This window comes from Bombyx mandarina, chromosome 11 (assembly GCF_030267445.1).
Source record: "Bombyx mandarina strain Sakado chromosome 11, ASM3026744v2".
Lineage (NCBI taxonomy): Eukaryota > Metazoa > Arthropoda > Insecta > Lepidoptera > Bombycidae > Bombyx > Bombyx mandarina.
In genome coordinates, this window is record NC_143218.1 from 4,340,019 (window position 1) to 4,364,548 (window position 24,530).

Genomic DNA, 24,530 nt, shown 5'->3' on the forward strand with positions numbered 1-24,530 from the left:
ATGATGTCTGATGAGGACTACTTAGCAGTTCTTTTTGAGAAGGCCATGAAGTCAGCTGAACAGGGACTTTTTATTTTCCGAAGTGTGGTATTAGGTAATAAAGGTTACAGAGTTTGTTCGTACCTGATTAGTGTATTTCCGAAGTGCGTTGGAAGAGATTCGCTCAGACGCTTTACATTATGCAAATTAGGTACCGTGATTGATACTGGTATTTCGTCTATCTTTAGAACCCGCATTCCAGAGATAAAGAAACTTACAAGATCTGCAGTCTAATCAGGGCCTAGTATATCACAAATTTTCTTTTCATTAAAGGTGTAGGATCTGGAAGGACTACATAATTATAATGTGAGCCAAGTTTTGTGCATTGGCATTGGGATCCAAATTCCCAACTAATCTGTGGAAATATTTGTCTTCTGGTAACCCGAATAATTACTCTCAAATTGAAAATTTTGATGTTTTTGACGAAAAAGCGGTTTAATTTATAAAAATTGACAAGAAATAATACACAATAAACATTAAAACCAACTAGTATTAGCACATGAATTAATGTACGCAAATAACGAAATTAATTTGTCTACTAAATGTTACAAAATCTAATCATAACGAAATAAAAGTTAAAACAAATGGCCATCAAATAAATGTAAACAATACCTACGTAAAATTTTACAAACAAAAAATTGTTTCCGCTTAACAAAAAACTTTTTTTCATTGATACATTTTACGGATATTAGTGATTGTTGCAGCTATTGACCTGTGCAAAGGGTGAGTAGGAATTTAATTAAATATGTAAAAGTCCTCAGTACATAACCCGACTAGGTTTTTTATGTTCACTAATTAAAATAACGTTTTCTAAGAAATTGATAAATTAGCACTGTCGAGCATCCCCAAACCTCAGACCACATGATTGAGAAGTGGTTCAGTGTTAGAAGATGCGATCGAAGCTCATTGGTATGAAAACTCGCATGCCTCCTCCTATCTTGAGACAAATTTGATAGCTGACAGAAACAGTGGGGTAGTGGGCTGAAATTGGATCGACTACAAACCCAAACCAACTGGCATACCTAAATCTAACCTGAAGGACTCCTTGTGAAACGATGATGTTACATTTAAGTTATAATTTATCTGTCTCAATAGTCTCAGTGATAACATTTGTGTCAAATTGATCACAAAGATCTAAGGTTGACAATGTTAATTTAGTAAAATGAATGGTAATAATCAAACCATCAGGCTATCTTATGTGTGTGATTTTAGTTATATAGGTAGGGTATTTTTGCAAATTCAATGTACATACTAATTATTGAATGTTCACAATACAGTATGCTTATGTTAAGAATAAAACGGTGTCTGTTTGAAATTGTACATAATATGGTAACAGCCCTAAATAATCTGCGATCCCAATCGGTGGTAACCTTAGGACTATGCTGTCTGGTACGGGTGCATTCAACAGCTCTTCATATTTGGCTGCACAGCAATCATGCGTTACAATTTGTTGAGTTGTTGGATTGCCACAGCTGTGACTCTTAGATGTCCAGCTGGACAACAGTGTGCTATGAGCAGCTATGTAAGCTAGCAAAGACATAATATCATGCAATTGTTGAGGACTCTGTAATGTCATTTGGCTGTGACTATTGTGCTAGAGATACTCAAGTGTGACTACCATTCTTCATATAAGTATTTATCTTTAGTGAGAAATTTGTTGAAGAAAAGAGTTCCAAAGATGCAGATGATAAATTGTAGTTTTTTTTATTTTTAATGTTTAGGTGGCTGGACGAGCTCACGGCCCACCTGATGTTAAGTGGTTATCAGAGCCTGGAATTTTATTATACATAATTATAAGATGGAACAACAGCCGGTATTGGGCCAACTTTCATTTTATTGCAAACAACCGCTAAACAGTCGTGTACCCAGGTCTGATAGATGAGGCTGTTGATAACTAAGACTTTAAGCTGATGTCTCAAGGTGAGGGGTGGCATGCATGTTATGATGTATGGGTTTCAGTCACGACACATTGCAGTGCGCAGTGAACTCATTATCCATCTAAATGTAAGAGATAAATGTACATAAAAATACACATCTAAGGAAGTTGGTAGAGGTCAGGTGGGGGTGTATCGCGTTTTGGGCGTCCTCGGGGTGGCGCCGCGTGTCTGGTTGTAGTGTTGACTGCAGGAACCCCCTATTCTGACCGGGTATTGACCCCGAACGGAGATCGGACGTCGAGTGTAAGAGTGCAGGGGAGTCGTTTAGTGGGTGGGCCCTAAAATTCCTTGGGCCCGCAGTCTGTTTCCAACACCTTGCAGATCGTTGAGTCCCACATATCCCGCGCGCCCCATAGGCGCGGGGACCTCGTAGGAGGCTCGGCCCTCGGACCGAAAAAAAAAAAAAAGGTCTGAGTTAAAGGATTTGTTAAATTAAATTAATTGGAAATTCAAATTTTAGATAATTATTATTTTGCGTTGTTTGTTGAGCCATCAGCAATTCTATCACTCGTCTTCGTTTCCAGGAACATTACCAACACACCTTCTATGTAATCAAGAAAAGGATGACTTAGACCAAAAAAAATTTCTCTGTTCCCAGGTAACCCAATGACTACGAAAAATGAGCCAGTATCCCACCGCACAGAGCCAGGGCACAGAGTCACCGGGGAGTCCAAATATATTCGAAGAACCGGAGCAAAGCTTCGCAGCAGCAGAGAATGACAACCAGATAGATCTGCCGTCGACTAGTCGAAGCCATGATCACGATCCCTCCGAGGGTCCTCTAGATGTGCCCAGCGATGAGCCCATACAAATAGACTTGGCCGGTCCCTTGAGGTACGACAACGATGACAGCAACGACACGGTGCTGAACATCATCATTAACGGACCAGGACACCTCCCGGCTCAGAGCGAGGACAGCAACCTCACTTCACCTCTCACCTCATTCAGCGATGAGAGCACGAGACAATCTATAAATGAAGATTCGAATAGTTGCGCTTCGATCAGATTGAACCCCAGGCCCCCTGATGACATCGAACCCCCAGCCAAACTCAGGAAGAAGAACGAAGTCGAAGAGGTCGACGGCGAAACCTGCCCGATTTGCTTGGACTCGTGGGGTAACTCCGGTGACCACAGGCTAGTAGCACTGCGCTGCGGTCACCTTTTCGGTTCAGAGTGTGTGGAGCGCTGGCTGAAGGCTCAGAAACTAAAAGACCGAACGTGCCCGACCTGCAAGGGGAAGGCCAACTTGAAGGACCTGAGGTTTATATACGCGAGGCGCTTGGTGGCGGCGGACACTTCTCAAATTACGGCTCTACAAAAACAAGTTGAGATTCTTCAATCAGAGAAGAGCAGAACCGAACTGGAATTAGAAAAGATGAAGATAGCACATCGCGCTTGCGTGCAACAGCTCGAGGGCCTACGTAGCACCCTAATGAAGTCTCAATCTAACAAGGAGCAGCCTTCCAGGAAGTCCTGGAGGTTCGCCTTAGAGAAGAACCTTGAAATATGCAAGGACGGAGGCTGCAGAGTCCTGACCTACAACTGCCGAACCTACGAGTTGTATGTGTCCCAGAAGAGCGTCAACTATCTCTTCCCTGGATTCGGGATAAGGAAGATCAGCTGCGTCGACTACAAGCTGGGGCAGTTCGTCCATCTGCACCCGAAGCCGATCCGCGACATCACTTACTCCCAGCACCGGGACCTGCTGCTGAGCGTGGCCCTGGACAGCACGGCGCGTATAGTCGAGCGCGGCATCCTCAGCGTGACGGTGAACTCGGGTATGCCGCTCTGGTCCTGCTCTTGGGACAACCTGCGCAGCAATGAGTTCTACGTCGGCGGCGTCGGAGGCGTGATCCATCACTATGACGTCAGAAACCCTAGCACCTACTTACGGATGCTGAGCTCTCCGGGGGACCTGTCACCAGTTGTGTCTTTGTGTTCTACAGAATATGGTCTCTTGTCGTGCCAGTTGAACTCATCGAAGCTGTGGGCGGTGAACACAAGGCAGTGGGAGCCGAGGGTCTTGCCCGTGGAAGGATCGTTCATGTCTCTGGCCTATGATAACGCGTCCCAACGCGCCGTCATAGCGTCCAGACCGAGTTCGAATGGTCTAGAAAGATCTAAGTTGAGCGTCTGTAAATTGAAACCGAGCATACCGAACGGCGAAGTTATTTGTGACGTGGTAGAAACATTCTCGGGGTCGCTCAGGTCCTCGTTGATGTCCAAAGTGGCCTGGGTGAGGTTAGCGAGCTCTGCGTGGGTCGCCGCGCATTCTGAAAGCGATTCAGCGCTTTATTTGCACGGCGTCGACGGCACGCGGACCATGTCCCTGCCCGCGTCGGAGCCCGCGCTGGACGTGTGCTCGGTCGAGACGAACGGAAGCAATATACTGGCGGCTCTGTCAGAGTCCCGGCTCAGGCTGTACAAGGCGGTCCCCACCAATACGTGACACGATTACACCATTCCATATTAATATAACTTTTATATTGCTTGACGACGTTGTAGCGTTCAAATTGTCTTGACAGCTGTCATTTTTGACAAGAGTCATGAGAAATTAAATTGAGTGCTTGTTGTCTCTTTTGCTCCCGAAGCTGTGACTTCAGCATGCAGCGTCTATGATCACTTGCTTATAACAACGCGCTAAGTACTTTGATTTGTATAAATATAATAATTCTTAAATTATATTTTAGACTTTGTAATATAATTTATATTTAAAATGTTTTGTAAATAATAATTGTGTTGAAAAAGTAAAATTTAAACCTTGATACTGTGTTATGTTTCTCTTTGTACACCCATATTATAGAGCTGAAGTTCTTACCCACAGAGCCTCAAGTTTGAACGTGGTGCATGGTGCATGATGCAGGTGGTTTCAGAAAACTGAGTTATGGTATGTTTACCAAAATCAAAGACTTGCGATTGTTTAAAATGTCAAGAAAACTAATTAGATGAAATTAAGAATTATATTAATATTAAGTGTATTATCCATGATAATATCACGGGTAATACACTTATAGACACAAATATAGAATTTTGCTATATTAATGGTATTAAATTTTAATACTCTTAACGAGGTAAATAGCTACTTAATTTTTGTCTTTGACAATAAATAATGCTTTATATATTTGAATAGTAATATGGAACATTCTTTCTTAAGATTAGGCTTTAAAAGAAAGGATCTTCGTACCAGGTCGATCGTCAGTTCATGTACTGATATCCAGTACAATGGATAGGCATTTTATGAAAAAATCACCAGTCAATCTTCTTCGGATCCTTCCGACCTGCAGATCAGACCCGATACAAGCTTCGCCCAATTTTGGTTTTTACTTAAGATAGCATACTGGATTATCTGTGGGATCTAGCCTTTTTTTTCGAAATATCTTCTTGGCTTGGCCTTGTAGTCATAAGCCTTTTCTTGACTTTGATTTCACTGTCAAAATCAATATTGTCAGCTGTCGATTAAAACTTGTCAAAACTCAAAACTGAAAATAAACAGTAGGTGCACTTTTGTTTCTAGGTTTCCAATACGAAAGTCTGTTTTTTTGAAAAGAAATTCTTAAATTTACCACATTAAAGTCGTTAATTAAGTAACATTTTTATAAAACTCATTATTTGAACTGGTACAAATCATCGTAAAAACGTAAGTAACAGTATTATTTGTGAGAAATGTACCGTGTGCGCGAATGAGGTCACCACCATTGATTAGGTTTTAAAAAAAAGTAAAATGTTCTTTTATTTTCGGTTTTCATTCAAAAATTCTTTTCTTTTGCATCATACCAGAGTTTCATTCTATATACCTTTTTTCTCAGCGGGTCTAAGCCCCTGATGATGCCGGTCTACGTCCGTGTAGGGCCCACGGCCCACGCGTGGTCACATCGCTTTTAGTAATAATAATTAAACCAGTTTGCTCACCATAGCAGCTTAATATTAAATTCTGTAGTGCGCATTTACTCTCGTATCTAAATTATAATTTCTAAAGATTAATAAGCAATGGTAACCGCTTACATCCCATCTCTCTGGTACTAATTACTAAAACTATTAGTCTATATTTACTCCAACTGTATGTCTGAAGGGAAGCATCATCTACAATATGGTTAGATAAGCAACTTGGCCATGTTAACTGCTTACTCTCTCTAGTAAGAGTGCTAGAAAATAATTGTAAAACAATCTCTACAATAATGTAGATAACTGACTGTAATTGTGTGGCACTTAAACATAAATTTGACAATTTAAGAAGGTTTAGAGTTTATAATATTGAAATGTTTGAAATAACATAAACAACAATATCAAACATGGTCTTAAAATTAATTTTAATTTTATCAATACCTCGCTAAAACCAAACAAAATACAACGATTAGTTGTAAAACTGAGAGTAAAGTGAATGAGTACTCATAAATAGCAGCACTACGTCAAAAAATTATTAAAATATCATGCAGAAAATTCATTTATGAGTGAAACTTTGTATGTGCTTATTCAAAATCGTATTTTTTGTCGGTAATGATTTCTTTGCACACTACAAATGAAGAATGTAAGTATTTTAGTAATGTTGTCCGTTATTGTGGATGTTTGAAAAGTTTTGGGGTAGTTTTTGCACTGGTAAAATTGACAGTGATTGTATTAATGTAGTTATTGATAAATTAATCAAATATTTCATAGGTCAGACCATATATTAGTCGACTATTATCAAAGCCGGCAATCTGACTTTTGGACAATTATTGGTAAATCAGAAAAACGAATTAGTGACTTTGTATTCCATTGGCAGTCACAAAACTCTTCGGAACGACATCTTAGACAAATAACAGGTTAACTATTAACTTTTATTTAATGCAGGTTTTGAACCGTATTCTTTGAAGGAGACCATTATATTCAAATCAATCTGTATTGACATATCAATAACATTTTTTGGTCCAAATGCACAGATTGCCACCTTTGATAATAGACGACTCATATATTGTATGATAGTTTTATTACAAACTCTAAGTGACAGTCATCTATTTGTAAATAGAAACATCAATTATGTTACGAAGCGTAGCAAGCAATGCCATGTGTAGTAAGAGCAGACAAAAAAAAACCAATCAGTTCCTTATAAATTGAACACTCAGGAAAAATCATTCACGTCCTAGAGCCATAGGGTAGAGTGTGGTAACATTGAAATTGAAGTTTAAAGAGCAAAGCGAAACAAATTTTAATTAAAGTGGAGAACAAAATATGACATGCTATACCATATTAAAGACTATGTCACTACTACTAGGTATATAATTGATACTAGCGAGTACTGAACGATATTTTATGATATCGATTCATAGAACTGTCAATACATGTGTCTTTGATTAAAACCGTTTCGTTATTATTGAACTGTAGCTCGTATAAATATTTATCATTTTTGTTCTTTCACCGAATACTAAGTATAGGCAATGTGATTTTTTATCGTAGTCTATTAAATTGTGCCTACTAAATTTGTTTATATTTAAATGCTATAAGCTTTTTTTCAGTAAACACAATGGCGAACGTGGACCAGTTGCTGCAGCATGTTGCCCAGAATGTAGAGAGACAGATTGACAGTGAAATTGAAAGGTAAATAACATAGTACTGAAATCTTAGAACATAAACCTCAAAGTAGGTGGCGGCATTTACGTTGTAGATGCCTATGGGCTTTGGTAACCATTTAAGATAAGATGGGCCGAGAACTCGTCCACTCATCTAAGCAATAAAAAAAAAACCAGATTATTAGTATTATTAAGAAGCAGATGCATCGATAGTACGTTCTGTAATCGATTTGCGTGTGATGAGCTCCCAGTGGTATAGGGACGCTCGAAAAAAAGTCTTTTCGAATCTATCTTTTTTTTATTGCTTGGAAGGGTGGACGGTCTCACAGTCCACCTGGTGTTAAGTGGTTACTGGAGCCCATAGACATCTATAACGTAAATGCGCCACCCATCTTGAGATATAAGTTCTAAGGTCTTAGTATAGTTACAACGGCTGCCCCACCCTTCAAACCGAAACGCATTTTTTTTATTTTTTTTTATTGCTTAGATGTGTGGACGAGCTCACAGCCCACCTGGTGTTAAGTGGTTACTGGAGCCCATAGACATCTACAGCGTAAATGCGCCACACACCTTGAGATATAAGTTCTAAGATCTCAGTATAGTTACAACGGCTGCCCCACCCTTCAAACCGAAACGCATTACAGCTTCACGGCAGAAATAGGCGGGGTGGTGGTAACTACCCGTGCGGACTCACAAGAGGTTCTACCACCAGTAAATTCTGTTCTAAGTATCTCTACATATTACAGATTAGACGCTCTGGAGAGTGGGGATCTAGAGGCGATCAGACAACAACGCATAGCTGAAATGAAGTTAAGAGCAAAGCAGAAACAAGAGTGGTTGGCCATTGTGAGTGTTGCCAGCACAAAATTATTTTATATTTATTCGTGTTTTCTACAGAGAGTGTTGTGACCATTTTCGTGAGAGTATTGTTTTAAATTGACGTTTCTGGTAAAATAAGAGGCAACCGTTCCTGAAATTAAAATCTATCATAAAATATTGTTTCGTACTATATAGTATCTAGTAGCCGCTAATAGTCATTCTGTCTCACTGTGCTGTACCATGTCGTACACTATTACTCTGCACTAGGTCGCTTTGCACTTCGTACGAATCCTTTTCTCTATTCTCCCTCTAGAATCCAACCTCGTCATTGACGCGTTTGTTTGCCCGTATACGATCCACGCCATGGCTCCGAGCCGCAGACGATACTCGCTACATGTGCTCGTGCGATACGATTTCTGACCAAGTTTTGATTGTTCAATGTCCTTCTTCTGCTCCTCACTACTGACGTTTTTATGTTATCTATTAACGCCCGTATATGCCAAGAGATGGATGTCCTCCCAAGCCACTCACAGTTCCATATCCACGAGAAAATACTTTATAAGTAGAGCGTCTTGTGAGCCCGTCTTCTGTGTATGGTTTGGCCTTGAAGCAGTGGTGCGTTTCGGTTTGGAGGGTGGAACCGCCATTGTATTAAAAAACTGGACTTAGAACTCATGTGTAAAGGTGGCTGGCGGTATTTATGTTGTTAATGCCCATTGGCTCTAGTAACCACGTCATTTTGTCTGTATGCTTGGCCACCAGTCTAATCAACAAAAACAATAATAGCATCTCCATTCAGGGTCACGGAGAATACACAGAGATCGATGGAGAGAAAGAGTTCTTTGCTGTTTGCAATAAAAGTCAGAATGTCGTGTGCCATTTCTACAAGTCGGACTCGCCCCGCTGCAAGATCGTGGACATGCACCTCAAGATCTTGGCCAAGAAGCACATCGAGACGCGGTTCGTGAAGTTGGACGTGGAGAGAGCGCCGTTTCTGACCGGTGAGGCGCTGAAGTTTGCACACATGGTTCGTTTATCAACGTCCATAAGCCCAATAGATACTAATACTCGATACGTATTCACAGGTCGGCTTAAAATACGCGTGATCCCAACCCTAGGACTAGTGAAGGACAACAAGACTAAAGACTTCGTAGTCGGTTTCACTGATCTCGGTAACAGGGACGACTTCTCAACGGATGTACTGGAGTGGAGGATCGCCAGGTGAATGATTGTGCATTAAGTGTTTTGTTCGTTTGGTAGTCGTGGGTAAGACAGCTTCTTGTAATGGAAAACTACATCTGGACCTTAGTATTATGTTTTTATTACCCCTATCTATATATTTATTTGACAGAATATTTAAATGCGATTCTGATTGACTTGATTATTTGGATGCGTATCAAGGATTTTACCACTTGGTGTAATATCCTGACCAGGATCTTAGGACCAGGACATTAGAAGACATGAGGTGTCAGAACTGTTCGCGAGTAAAGCTTACCGTGTAGGCTCCCTCCAACCGTGCGCTCACCATACTAGCACCACTGTAGTCATTGTCATAAGAAGTATGTTGCGAAGAAGTAAGTTATAAACTGGCCTTTTTAAATTTTGTAGATCTGAAGCAATAGAGTATTCTGGTGACCTGTTAGTCCCTCCATCGGAAGCCAAGAAACAGAAGTCCTTACACATTCAGAGCAAGAAGACTATCAGAGGCCGGGATGAGAGTGATTCTGACGACTTTAGTGATTAAACAGTATTTTTTTGTATGAAGAGTGCATCATATTAAGTCTCCCACAATATTACAGCGCTACGGTTAGTCCATATACTCTTGGATCTGCCACTGAAATTTGGTGGAAGACTGAAATGAAGAAATAAAGAAACATACCCCTAATTTTGACATTGTCAATAATCTGTTCTCTCGATCAAATTGTTCGTATTTTTTTAATAAAATTATGTTTAAAAATTGTCTTTGTGTTTTTTATTTTCAATTATTATTATTTTAATTGTCCTAATGTCTAGGATTTAGATATACTAGAGACGATTAAAATGTGCTGCTAAAATGACTTCCATACTCGTGATCAACGTCTGATAACCGGCTAATTGAGCGTACTGTGAGCCATTACCTGTGTTGTGGCTAATTCTGCCGCCAATCGGTTTTGGTTGGAACGTGAACAGGCTTTACACAATAAAACTGATTTTGAGTTCATTTGTTTCCTATGGACCCAAGAAACCATTTGAAGACGTGAGTGAATGAAGGGGCTAAGTATCATTTTTAAGAGTTTTGAGTTTTTACATTAAAGGTGCTATGTAAATATATACCATATTAGACCTTCAGACTTCGGGTTTAAAGGCTATTTTTAGAAATTGCATGTGAAGGAGTTATGTACGAAGAAAATATTATCACGTTAAATGAAAGTGATATGGGTACATAACGTATTCTTTAATTTTAAATAATTCTCAAAACAATATTCCTAATCTTTTTTTTTCGTTTTCTTTCATCATATTGGTAAAGAAATGGAAGTACTATAATTTCAAGTTTAAAATAATAATAATAACAGCCACAAATGCATAATATCTCAAAAATAAGTAAAAAAAGTTTGTTGCCCGTTTTCTCAAAATTGACAAATTGTATCATATGACATATCCCCTTCATCCACTCATGTCTTTATTTGTCCTTATATAATAAATAAAAAAATAACATGTGTGCAATTCACACGTGTTAGAAGTGAAACCTTCAAAAATTAAAATACAATTATCCTAAATGTCTAAGTATATTATTAGTAAAATTTTGTCATTAGTAAATAATCGTAAATAACCTTTTATAGTATGAGGTAGCGCCCTCAGTGAATTGATATTTTAACTTCACGTATTTCCTAAATTAAAATTCACTACAAAAGGTTTCATACACACGTTAGTATTCAAACATCTCACAGATGGCGCTGTGTTAAAAATAAAATACTTTATACGTATGTTTTAAAGTATGTAGGAACTGAGCATTCTGTATCACTTTTTCTCTCGATCTTTCTCACTTGCTTGCTCCCTATTCCCACTCCATGGCTAGTTGCTTCATGCTACGTTCGCCCAGTCTTACTCTCTCTCAATCGGTCTCGATCGCTCTCTCTCTCTCTTTTTCCATACTTCCGTTGCGTACCTGCGTGACGTTACATCTGTAAAAATTTTACCCTCATGCGCCTAAAGAAGTTTCATTTCAAAAAATATGCGGCTATTATGGAAATCCGAATACACATTTTAGAATAATGTTACCGCAGGCCACTGTAGTTAAATCTACGAGTCATCAACTAGAACATACGGAACCAAAACCATGTCGCGCTTGTCCCCGCGCAAAAGGGGCGCGCGGGGTATGTGAGACTCAACGGTCTGCATGGTGTTGTGAGCAGACCGCGGGCCCAAGGATTTTAGGACCCACCCACTAAACGACTCCCCTGCACTCTTACACCCGACGTCCGATCCCCTCCGAGGTCAGAACCCGGATGAGGTAGGGGGGCTACCGCGGTCAACACTACAACCAGACGGCGCGGCTCACCCCAAGGACGCCCAGCCGACGGAGCCTTCGAGGCGAATCGAAGGCTCTGAAATGTATGCAAACCTGAGAATTATAAAGAAGCGATTTTTTTTTATTTGGCTTCGCGCAGTGTAAGCGTAAGTATAAAAAGAAGTGATTGTTACGGCATATGTGAATAGTTAGTGATTCCGGATAGAACCACTCCATACACTTCCACTCCGGTATAAAAGTGATTGTTCCGGGATCGATGACTTGCAGAGCTTACTATGGTTAATTTTCTAATACTGATATTAGCTGTTCCTAGTATACTAGAGTGTACCTAGTATACCAATTCGTCATTTCTCTATTCTTATCAGCTGAAGTTTGTTTTGCTGACAACTGACAAGTGACAGTCATCTTCGGTTCGAAGCATAGATTATACACTTGTTCGAAGTACGAGGTTGGCCACGATCGTTACGACAATGTTCTTTATTTATTTATCCATAAATCGAAATGTAAATTAATATAAGAGAATTATATGTGGGTTAGTAAATGAACTTGAAATTATTTTTTAAGTTTGAAAGTCTGTGTCAGTTAAAAAAAAAAGTTGGTGACAAAGAGGAACCTTTTAAGGTTTTGCGTAAGTCTAGTAATGAATTTATAATATCACATTATCGTATGTCCTGAATAACTCTTTGTTTCTATATTATTGTATGTAACAGTTTATTTCAAGGTTAAGTGTTATTCAACCTTTGGTCTAACGAGGTGTACGTACTAAAAATAAACATTAAAATGATCTCTCGGTGAACGCCCTCGAAAAGCAAAAAGGTTTTCATTCTTTCGGACGTCTCAAAGGCTTAAGCAGTTTTAGCTGCGGAGCAATTTCAATTTTTATCTTTAAATCAGCGATAATTTATATGGCACGTATTGTGAGACTTAATACAAGAATATGTTTGTCAATTCTGTTATCATAGTGATTATGTTTTGCATACAGTAAACGTGAGTTTTGATTAATCTTTAAAATTATATATTGTTAGGTTACTGTGTGTGTAAGTAATTCTATGAAGTATGTGGATAGTTTAATATTGGTAGATCAAAATAAAATAGAAGTAGGTACTAGAATCTTTGAAAATCATTGGTTCAACTCATGAACTCATTGGTTGAACCCAAATTAAGATAATAATTTTATGAATATAAGTTAATACAATTCTTCTAAAATTTATGCTAGATTTCAATTAACTGTTATTTACAAACATCACCATCCCATTGAAGTATTCTATCTGTAGACTAATGCAGTATTTAAGTTCTCTTACATCACAATTTTTGTGTTCATGAATGAATTGTTCATCTTGCCCTTATCCCACTTAATGTGGGGTCGGCACCGTGGAGTTTTATGACGGTCAGGCTGCCTGGCTGATTTCAACACTATTTGGGTTATATCTCCAGTAGCATACATACAGCAACATGCTGCAACGAGGGACTTTTTCAGATTCTTCTTTTGGTGCATCTTTTACTTCATTCTTTTTCAGTTCTCTGATTTCCATTGATATTACATTAAAATTGAGGTTTTGAAATACCAATAAAATTATATTTGTTTTGTCATATTTTAACATTGTTAAAAGACTAGTATAAATGATTCACAAAACATTGTCTGTTTGTTGTAGGTGATGTGAAATAGAGTGATGGCTGTTAGAGAAGCACGAGTCCCCGTGCTACATGAAGACAGACCCGCACACGGACCGCACGGTGAGTAACAACCACCAGTAGTAGCAGTCGTGGTGGCAGTAGCCATCAGAGAACACAAGATATTCATTGACAGATGCCTGAACCTCACAACATTTTCAAGATAAGCTTGCATATATACAGTTTCGAACAACAACATTCAGACCATTGGTCTATCCCGCAATATCAGCTACTCAGTGGAAGATCTTTCCTTTCGTCGTTATACCTACAGCTGGAAAATGTCATAAGCGAGATTCAGCATCTGTCAATTAATATCTTGTGTTCTTTGATAGCTACTGCCACATTTGTCAACAAAAACAGTGTCATAAGATAAATTCTATGGCCATAGATTCCATTGGTAGTGCTGTAGTCTACCTCTGGTTGCTCATCAGGCATAATTATGGTTACATGACTCTCTTTTTAATTGTTTATTTTTTAAATGGATTCGCGAGTTCACAGCTTTTCTAGTTATGAGTGTCTATGAACATAACAATGTTAATATCTCTGTCGACCTTGTGACATGAGATAAATTCTATTGTAAAACCGCTGTCTCACCCTTCAAACTGTATGATGACGCTGTAGTAGAAATAGTCACCAGTATTATGCAAATTCAAACAGTTTATAGCTTGATTTTAATACACATTTGGGAGTATGGACTAAGCGAAGACCTTCCACTGAGAGAGTGAAATTGCATGGAGGACCAACAGTCCATTTTATTTCTTTAGGTTAGAAGGATTTCTGTTTGCCTCAAGGTCAGTTTCACTAGAGCAAGTGGTTCAAATGTTATTGTTCGGAACTTGTATCTATGCCAACTAATCTTGAAAATGTCATTAGCGCGATTCAGGTATCTGTCAAATGTCTTGCGCTACTGTAGCTACTGGTACAGACGATCCTTCACAGAGGTCGTCAAGGACGTGTTCTTTTAGAATATAACAGGTACCTGCCCTCGGCTCCTTGCCCCCAAGCATTTTGTCCTTTACCCCGGCCGGCGACTCGAACGTTCTACGGAATTCGATAACCTCTTAACAACGAGTGGGCCGCGCGCTCGTCTACCCAACTACGCTAACGATCTAGTAATAGGAATGTCGAGTTTATCATGATAACTCGTTCAAGGTCCGTGCGGCTGATATCGGCGATGTGATGTGACGTCACTCTGAGGGCGATAGTGACGTGGTCTGCCGCAGCGGTGGGGGGCGCGCGGGGATCGCTGGGGGTGGGCTTATCTTCGTTATAAGTCAGATCCAGTAGCTGCAATAGGAACCAGTCTGTATAGCTCGCTCCGAGCAGCGTTCGGAGGAGTATGCTCATCTGTCAACGATGACAATATATAAAATATTAGCTTGGGCCCGCGACTTCGTCCGCGTGGTTACTTTGTTTATTCGTTACTTTGCGATAACGCTAAATTTTACCCGCTGAAAATATTTTTGAATAATAGAATTTTAAGGAGCTCTTTAAGGTACCAAAATCACGCTTTTTAACCGACTTCAAAAGAGGAGGTTATCAATTCGACCACATTTTTTTTTATCTATGTATGTTCACCGATTTTTCGAGAATGGTTGAGCCGAGTCTGATCATTCTTTTTTCTTTTTTTTTTGTTCGAAAATAGTAGACTTCCCGAATGGTCCTGTAATCATTAGGATCGGGATCTGACGATGGTATCCTGGAGAAATCCAGAAAAATATACAAATTTCAAAGCCTATCTCGAATTGATTTGGGTGTTTCTTGTTATTGTAGGCGGCCGGCGCCTTGTACGTCATTATTACGCTCTTGATAATTATTTTGTTGCGATGTTAAGATGTTATTAAGCTTATAACCTTCCTCAATAAATGGGCTATCTAAAACCGAAAGAATTTTCCAAATCGGACCAGTAGTTCCTGAGATTAGCGCGTTCAAACAAATAAACTCTTCAGCTTTATAATATTAAGTATAGATGTTAATTAAACGAAGTTCACAGTACACGATTATATTTAAATTAACAAAAGAAAAGCAAAAAACGATACTGATCATCACTGCTGGTAGGACCTCTTGTGAGTCCGCGCGGGTAGGTACCACCACTCCGCCTATTTCTGCCGTGAAGCAGTAATGTGTTTCGGTTTGAAGGGTGGGGCAGCCGTTGTAACTATACTGAGATCATAGAACTTATATCTCAAGGTGAGTGGCGCATTTACATTGCAGATGATGTCTATGGGCTCCGGTAACCACTTAACACCAGGTGCGCTGTGAGCTCGTCCACCAATCTAAGAAAAAAAAAAAAAAAAAACTGAGCTATCTGAACAACAAGAATGTTTTATTTATTCATGCGCTCTTATCTCATTTAATAGTTAGTTTAGTTGCACGCTTCTTAGTCACTATCCTTAGATACATTCTATACGATATCCTGATAACATCTCGACTGTAATGTACCTACAATTCGTCGAGCTCACACCAGATGGCGACACCAGTGCGCTGTCCGCTAGCGCCGCCACGCCGCTGTTGTCCATAGACTTCTCTCTTACACACTCTATTGTTATGACAAGACTAAAATTTGTAGTTGTTAGTGATTCGAATTGTAGAGGGAGAGGTAGACCTAAGAATAAAATTTAACAAAAATAAAAACCGACTTCAAATAAAAAAAAGAGATATTCCAAAATAAATGAATATACAATAAAAACAATAATCATCGAAATCGGTTGGCGTGATATTGAGGTCGCGCACGTACTTAATGCAAATTTAAGACTTACATAGTTTTCTCATGGATACCATTATCAGAACTGGACTAAATTAAAATGGGGACACGGGAAGCGTCAGCTTTCTAATAAAAAAATAATCATCAAAATCGATTCACTCAGTCAAAAGTTATGAGGTAACAAACATAAAAAAAACATACAGTCGAATTGAGAACCTCCTCCTTTTTTGAAAAATGGATGGATTGCGTGAGCGAAGTAATGGTATATGATAGAAGAATGTCGAAGGAGGAAACATGTTGCGCCGAGCCCAGGGGACTGGGAGGAGGGCAGGGGAATGAGTGATCCGAACTGTCGTACCGCGAGCTTGATTCCCGGTATGTCACGAATGTTTGTGGATGTTTTACACTTTGGGGTCTGTTTGTTGTCGTCTTGTGTATTTTTGTGGATCCATGGAATTGAAGAAACATTTCCTTGAGGCTGTTAATTTGAATCCACGTTAATATAATAAATATGAAGGTGAGTGTTTGTTTATCCTTCATCCACGAAATGGAAAATGAAAAATGGAAAAACACGTCATTTCGGATCCTCCTGATCCACTAACGGTGCTTTTAAGTACTCCAAGCACCGGTCATCGTTCTCGTCGAACCCGTCGCTTGCGACGAAGGGCTCGGCGAGTAAATCAACCCACAGACCATCCCACTGAGTTTCTCGCCGGATCTTCTCAGTGGGTCGCGTTTCCGATCCGGTGGTAGATTCTGTGAAGCACTGCTCTTGCTAGGGTTCGTGTTAGCAACGTCGCCAGGTTTGAGCCCCGTGAGCTCACCTGCTACCTAAGGGTACGCTGAAATGGTCTCTCAAGACCATCAGCTTAGGTAGAAAAAAACAAAACCCGCCGGTAGCAGCTGTAAAGTTATAAATTCGTGTAATTACTGTGGGTAATGTAAACTCCGCGACTCTAGTGAGTCGTGCCCGGAGCATGATGAGGCCCCCCCTGCCCTTCCGTTGCTACACCACTGATTGGATTCTATACAGGAGAGGAACTTCGGGTGGTTGACAGTCGCATGCTGACGGTTCGCTTGGAACCTCTGGGAGGCAGGAGGGACTGGTCTCTTTATGTCTCATACCGTAGGTTTAATAAGGAGTGCTCTGAGGACCACTTCGGGGTGATCCCTTCATACCGGTTCAGGTCTGGTGAGTCGGCACGAGTAGCTATCACCACACTTGTACTGTAACCCTGAGAATTAGAACTCATGTCTCAAGGTAGCGACATTTTTGTTGTAGATGTCTAGGGGCTCTATAATCATATAACACCAGGTTGACTATGAGCTCGTTTACCCATCTAAGCATTAAAATATATCCTTTTTTTACCCTTTGTGTAAATTTTAAGTATTGTGTTTGATCGTTAGATGCGACCCGCAAGTCGGAGGGTGGCGGAGCAGGCGTGCAGCTGTCGCGAACGGCGACCGTCGTGACGTCACTGGCGGCGGGCGCGGCGGCCGGCGCCGTCGCCAAGACGACCATCGCACCCCTGGACCGAGCCAAGATCAACTTCCAAACATCGTAAGGCCGGTCCCGACGCTTGTGGCGGTCCGCGGTCTACTCAGGGCTGCGAGCACACGTATAGAGACTTAAAGCAAATTTTACCTAGAGAGCCTAATTGTCTAAAGCCACTCGCCGGGGAGGGGTTGGTACAGCCCTATGCCTTTTAAAAACCTTCGATTTCACAATTTTTGTTCAACGTTCAGCTTCATCCCTGCTGTAGCCCGGCAGTAGACACCCCAATTTATCTTTTCGACTGAACGTAACTGTTAGTGAAATACTTCTGCTAATTCGTTGGCGCAGTAACCCCAAGGGGACCATGACTTGGATACCAAGAGATGCCATTCCATGAAGTCCGGACACTGGCTGGCTTATAATATATATCGTATACTAGTATAAACCTTACATGTATACTAGTTAGTATAAACTAGTATTTACCACGGATCTTGACTCGGCGAGTTCAATGACCGCGTCATCGCGGGACCACACGCGGGCTACTGACCGTCGTCGCAACAATCTCTAAACCCATTTGATCCAGCATGTGCCGACACGTAGACCGCGGACCACAGACTGTCGTGTTCCAACAGTCAGATCCCGTACTCGTGGCGCGCGGCGGTGCGGTTCCTGGTGCAGAGTGCTCGCAGCGAGGGCGCGGCGGCCCTGTGGCGCGGCAACAGCGCCACCATGGCGCGCATCGTGCCCTACGCCGCCATACAGTTCACCGCGCACGAGCAGTGGAAGCGCGCGCTCGCCGTGGACACGCCGCACACCGCGCAGTCAGTATCTCTGTGTGTCTGCCGGGGGGCGCACAGTGGGTCGATACTATGATTTGAGTGACTTAGGGACCAACTTTGTTTTTTAACAAATTTTTTTACGTAGATAGATAGAGCTCGTTAATCTCAATAATAATTGTTTTGGGCAAAAATTACAAAAACTTTATAGTTTGGTCAGAAAAATGTGTTTTGTGATTTTTTTGTATGGAGCGGGTCACATTAAATTAAATTCCTGCTAAGTACCGTGAGGTCCCGCTTTGAAACTTTATTGTTCTCACACCTTGTCTAGTCTACTATCATTTGATGCTATGAACATGTGCATAAAGTTGCAACTCTGCCAAATAAATGGATCGAAAAAAATGAATAAATACATAGAATAAAAACCTTTATTTTTATTTTCGTAAGTGCTTTTAAGTTAAATTTGATATGGATTAGTAAGTAAAAGCACGCAACAATACCCATAATTACATAATACCTAACAAAAATACATTTAGTAGGTCTCTAATTAATCAATATCTCTAAGTATTATATATTTTGTTTCACCATTCGATCTTTAGATCAGAAGACAAAAGAAGATTGTGTAAAATATCCTCATTAGTCGACATTCTACTTATCTTTCTAAAATAACAACTCTCTGTATATTTCCGAAAATCTTTATTGCGAGCTTCCGCTGCCTTTTCCGACAGTTTACCTATAGGAATGGCACGAAAGGCAAAGCTTTTTATTATTGTATATCACTGCCATGTGCCAAAAATTTATGGATACTGGAAGGCATATAATACCAGGGATATAAATTAATATACAATTCTGCAGTATATCTACAAAACTCGGAAAAATTGGAAAGGTCCACGCGCTCTCCAGATGCAACTGTCTGAAGAATCACGTGAAACCTCTCTATTAAATCTTTACGTATTCCTGTTATGTGGGCTGTTCCTTCTGCATTCCTGAAAAATCTTCTGGCAGTATTGCCATCATTGGTTATCTATCCTACTTCTTGCTTGACAACATCTATAAGTAAACCGTATTCCTTTTTAAACGCTTAAGGTATATATCTTTCTGATTGATATTTTTTCTTAGTCATCGCCCAATGCAACTCCATTTCTTGAAGTCCAAACGATTAGACGCAAACAAAAAAATGTCATTTAAAAAATAATCTCACAGGAAACTACATAGGATGAAAAAAATGTGAAGTAATAAAATTATATTTACCGATATGAAATAAGCACTCCATGCATCTTATCCAGGCATGTAAAGATGGCATTCCATACTGGAATATTTCTTCATTATTTTTTCTTTGATAAGCAAGTCACTCCAAAAAAGTCTGACGGTTTTGCTTTGCAAATATCACAGACAGCAGAAAATGTTTCTGACAAAATGAGGTTATTTTGCCGTCTATCATCATCATGTGCAATTGATGCTTAACTTCAACTTGTTTGATTTTTAATGGCCGAAGTCTTTCTATTTCTTCTGTTATGCTAGCTTTTATAATTGCCACTGTTGACTGCGTTTCTTTTATAAATTTAAACATTATTGGATGGCAACAAAAAGTTGATGAGGGTAGGTCGTTTTCCTAAATAATTGTTCCATCAAATTTCTGAAGCCTTATAGGAACTAGACTGGCCAAGAAAAAAGATGAATCATCAAACTCTGTTTCAGTCTTTTGTTTATATTTACTTTGACCTGGGGTTCTATCAAAGCCTATTTGCTTATAAGCAGTAGCTCTCTTGCCGAGTCCAAATCCGAAGTAATCACATTTAAAAGCCTATATACCGCCAAGTTTAGTAATGCTTGCATTATATTAGCAGCTCCTTCTTCATTAATAATTACCTCGTCTTTCCCTGGATAACATTTGGTCTTTTCTTGCTTAATTTTATATTAAGAAGGGTATAAATCGGACCCATTTTCACTTGCTGCTTCTCTTGGATTTATATACTGCCACTTAATTTAAGTGAAACTAATAGTGCCTTATCGGGAGAATATGTACTACTTTTCACTTTACTTGTACTTAAACACTCCTTAACTTTTTCTAGATCTTCGGGGTGATTTGACAAATGGTTCATTATTTCTCCTACATCTTCATTTCCAGTGTTTCTCAAACTAGCAACTGTAGTAGCTTTCATTTCATCCGGGGATAACGAAAGTGATTGGTAAATTTGTTCAATGTGCCTGGATCCCAATTCTTCAAAAGGTTTTCGAGGTGTAAAAGTAGATGTCGAGGCTTCTGTAGTACATTAGAGCGTGGTACATTTTCAACATCTTCAGTATTAGAAATCTCGAGCCTTTCCTGTAGTGTTGATATCTTTAGGTTTTTTTTTTTTTTTTTTTTTTTTTTTTTATTGCTTAGATGAGTGGACGAGCTCACAGCCCACCTGGTGTTAAGTGGTTACTGGAGCCCATAGACATCTACAACGTAAATGCGCCACCCACCTTGAGATATAAGTTCTAAGGTCTCAATTATAGTTACAACGGCTGCCCCACCCTTCAAACCGAAACGCATTACTGCTTCACGGCAGAAATAGGCAGGGTGGTGGTACCTACCCGTGCGGACTCACAAGAGGTCCTACCACCAGTAATTACGCAAATTATAATTTTGCGGGTTTCATTTCTATTACACGATGTTATTCCTTCACCGTGGAAATCAATCGTGAACATTTGTTGAGTACGTATTTCATTACAAAAATTGGTACCCGCCAGCGGGATTCGAACACCGATGCATCGCTAAACACGAATGTACCGGACGTCTTATCCGTTAGGCCACGACGACTTCATATCGTGGTATCATGCCTTCGGGCCAGTTTATTGCACATTCGAACCAATCACTTTTTTTTTCTTATAAACTGTACTAACATGCGACTACTTCGTTTCCAAATTGCACTTATATTTGAACAAAAGTGCGTACAGAAGTTTTGGGGCTCAACACTTTTCTCTTCGGTCACGTTCATTTGATTTTGTAGGAATTGAAAGTTTTTTATTATCAGACAGCGACTGTAGTTGCTCTCTTAAAATTATAAATAATCCTAAATTGTTAATAAAATTATCCATTATAACGGAAAAAAGAAGATCACAACGACAATCACGAGATGTTAGTAGTAGTACGAATAAACGAACACTAGTTAGTATATAATAAATAAGGTCACTTTATACTTCCAGAGACAAACAAATGTTTACTATATTTTCTACTACCCAGTAATGGCTGCTTAACTAATTATCCTCAGTAACTAATGTTAACTATCCTGATAATTACAGAGATTGATTAATTAGAGACCTACTAAATGTATTTTTGTTAGGTATTATGTAATTATGGGTATTGTTGCGTGCTTTTACTTACTAATCCATATCAAATTTAACTTAAAAGCACTTACGAAAATAAAAATAAAGGTTTTTATTCTATGTATTTATTCATTTTTTTCGATCCATTTATTTGGCAGAGTTGCAACTTTATGCACATGTTCATAGCATCAAATGATAGTAGACTAGACAAGGTGTGAGAAAAATAAAGTTTCAAAGCGGGACCTCACGGTACTTAGCAGGAATTTAAGTTAATGTGACCCGCTCCATACAAAAAAATCACAAAACAGATTTTTCTGACCAAACTATAAAGTTTTTGTAATTTTTACCCAAAACAATTATTATTGAGATTAACGAGCTCTATCTATCTACGTAAAAAAATTTGTTAAAAAACGAAGTTGGTCCCTAAGTCACTCAAATCATAGTATCGACCCACTGTGGGGCGGGGGGCAGCTGGACCGGGTCCTATGTCCAGCAGCGGTTGAGGGCGAGGGGGGCAGAAGATGATGACGGGATCATCTTAAACGATATATTATCTAACCACATCCTCTCCCCCCCCAACCGGTCAGCACGCACATATATATGTCAAGATCAACTAAACAAAAAAAAACAATAATATACCTCAGAGAATATGTCATATCCATCAGCCCCTTGAATCAGCTCATCTCGCAAGGGACGAGTCTATAAGTATTTGAGCATTGCAAACGAAGCGCGTGTAGTGTTTATACGATAACATAGATTGTGGTCCAGACAGCATCCAATCAAGCACCTGATAGCGGGGTCCCTGGCGGGCGTGACGTCACAGAGCGCCACCTACCCGCTGGACCTCGCCAGGGCGCGCATGGCGGTCACCAACGCCACCGAGTACAGGACCCTGAGGGCCGTGTTCGTGAAGGTGGTGCGCGAGGAGGGCTTCCGGCGACTGTACAGGTGAGCGGCTGCTGTTGCGGCCCGGGGGCACGTCGCTGCGGACACTAAACGCCAGTTCCTTCCCCAGGGGCTACCCGGCCACCGTGCTCGGGGTCATCCCGTACGCCGGCGTCTCCTTCTTCACGTACGAAACCCTCAAGCACAAGTACACAGGTGAGGCGGCGCAGCTCCACAGGCAGCGCCCCGCTGGTCCACTAGTGCTGCGCGCGACAGTAACCGCGTCCGTGTGTCCGCAGAGCACTTCGGTCCCCCGCAGTCGGCGCTCAGCAGCGTGCTGTGCGGCGGCGCGGCGGGCGCGCTGGCGCAGACGGCCAGCTACCCGCTCGACATCGTGCGCAGGCGGATGCAGACCCGCAGCTACCCCACCATGCTGGCCACCTTCCGCGCCGTCTACACGTCAGTACCCGACACAGCTTGTGCACTGTGTACACTATCATATTAAAGTTATCGAAAAACAGATACTAAAAGACTCGTCCCACATTTGTTTCCCCCAGGACCGAAGGATGGCGTGGATTCTTCAAAGGTCTGAGCATGAACTGGGTGAAGGGACCGATAGCGGTCGGCATATCCTTCGCCACGTACGACTCCATCAAGGGGACGCTCCGGGACCTGGCGGTGACGCTGCAGAGCTAGCGCAGACCACATCTGCAGAGTGTAGTTCCGACTCCCTGTCCACAGATGGCGTTGTTTACAATGAAGCGTGGAAACGAAAAATGAATGTTGTGATATAAGTATTTTTAGTTCAATAACAAATGGCGCTGTGAACGGGCTCCAATTTCGTGTTTGCCCTGCACCGAATCAAAATGTTTTTGTAGTTGTCGGTAGATGGCGCTGTGATCAGGTATAAACGATTTAAATAACACTGAGCTCTTAAGAATAGCAAAAAACGAATCCTCAACAATAATTACTGATGCTCCGAAATTTCAAATTCTTGAATAAGTCGCCCTACATTATGATTAGATCGGACGGCGCTAGATGGCGCTGTGCCGGCGTCGCATTAACTAACAGTTTCCTCTGCATCTCCCGCTAGATGTCGCCGCGCAGTATATTCACTATCCGGCCGACAGATGGCACTAACCGTAAGAGACCAAGAAGTAATTATTATTTCTGTATATCTGAACATATTAAATTAATAAATAAGATTAATGACTGAATCTAAATGAAGCGACAATAATTGACAGACTCTCGTAGAGCGCGGCTGGGAACGTTAATGTTTATTGGTAAATAAGAAAACTAATATTGATCTGTAACTTATTGTGTATACGTTGAACTTATAGTGCGCCCCCGGGGGACCGCGGGGGAGGCCCTTTGTTGTCTTTAAAGGGGGTAATATAGGCAAAGAAGTGCTGAGTACAAATAATCACGTGTAAATGAGTGTAGCACAGTTGTCATCGCGAGGGTCATCTTACTTTAAGTGCTGGCTTTAGAATCGGTCCTCCCCGCGTCCCCCTCGCCCCCCGGTCCCCCTCGCCCCCCGGTCCCCCGGTCCACTGCCTGTTGTTAATTGTGAAGTATAGTGTTGTCGACGTTGTAGCTATGAAATGTTTATAAATATATGAAAATAAATGATTTATTGTTTTGTAAATGTGTTTAATTTGATATCCGGATTTATTTGGCGTTGCTGGATGCGCAGACACTCCCACAGTGGGTCCCGTGTTGTCTCCAGCGGCGACCGCGCACACCCCGGCTAGTGCCTGGGGCGGTGGACACAGAGACCTACTGTCTTTTCATCTGCCATCTTTAAGTCCGCACAGGTGATGCCCCCACGTCCGTACCCA

The 24,530-nt window shown here is 40.7% G+C and overlaps 3 protein-coding genes across 7 annotated transcripts; all 3 read left to right on the forward strand.

Annotated features, from left to right (window-relative positions):
- The first annotated feature begins 392 nt into the window (after positions 1–392).
- On the forward strand, positions 393–4,741 carry LOC114244450 (E3 ubiquitin-protein ligase rfwd3.S). Its single transcript, XM_028176279.2, has 2 exons — positions 393–762; positions 2,575–4,741. The coding sequence occupies exon 2, from the start codon at positions 2,596–2,598 to the stop codon at positions 4,423–4,425; it is 1,830 nt and encodes a 609-aa protein (XP_028032080.2). The 5' UTR covers positions 393–762; positions 2,575–2,595; the 3' UTR covers positions 4,426–4,741.
- A 703-nt stretch (positions 4,742–5,444) lies between these two features.
- Positions 5,445–10,300, forward strand: LOC114244373 (phosducin-like protein 3). Of its 2 annotated transcripts, none has more exons than XM_028176160.2 (6): positions 5,445–5,613; positions 7,466–7,547; positions 8,266–8,365; positions 9,138–9,339; positions 9,424–9,559; positions 9,947–10,300. In XM_028176160.2, the coding sequence occupies exons 2-6, from the start codon at positions 7,474–7,476 to the stop codon at positions 10,080–10,082; spliced, it is 648 nt and encodes a 215-aa protein (XP_028031961.2). In that variant the 5' UTR covers positions 5,445–5,613; positions 7,466–7,473; the 3' UTR covers positions 10,083–10,300. The 2 variants fall into 2 exon arrangements, with proteins under 2 accessions (XP_028031961.2, XP_028031962.2); XM_028176161.2 differs by having other exon boundaries at positions 5,453–5,613; positions 7,455–7,547.
- A 1,928-nt stretch (positions 10,301–12,228) lies between these two features.
- DPCoAC (dephosphocoenzyme A carrier) lies at positions 12,229–24,337 on the forward strand. 4 transcript variants are annotated; one of them, XM_028176249.2, is made up of 8 exons: positions 12,229–12,474; positions 13,499–13,580; positions 17,629–17,782; positions 18,349–18,537; positions 22,573–22,752; positions 22,820–22,905; positions 22,989–23,148; positions 23,247–24,337. In XM_028176249.2, the coding sequence occupies exons 2-8, from the start codon at positions 13,517–13,519 to the stop codon at positions 23,383–23,385; spliced, it is 972 nt and encodes a 323-aa protein (XP_028032050.2). In that variant the 5' UTR covers positions 12,229–12,474; positions 13,499–13,516; the 3' UTR covers positions 23,386–24,337. The 4 variants fall into 4 exon arrangements, with proteins under 4 accessions (XP_028032050.2, XP_028032051.2, XP_089587569.1 ...); XM_028176250.2 differs by having other exon boundaries at positions 12,241–12,378; XM_089731443.1 differs by lacking the exon at positions 12,229–12,474 and adding an exon at positions 12,669–12,883.
- The last annotated feature ends 193 nt before the right edge of the window (positions 24,338–24,530 follow it).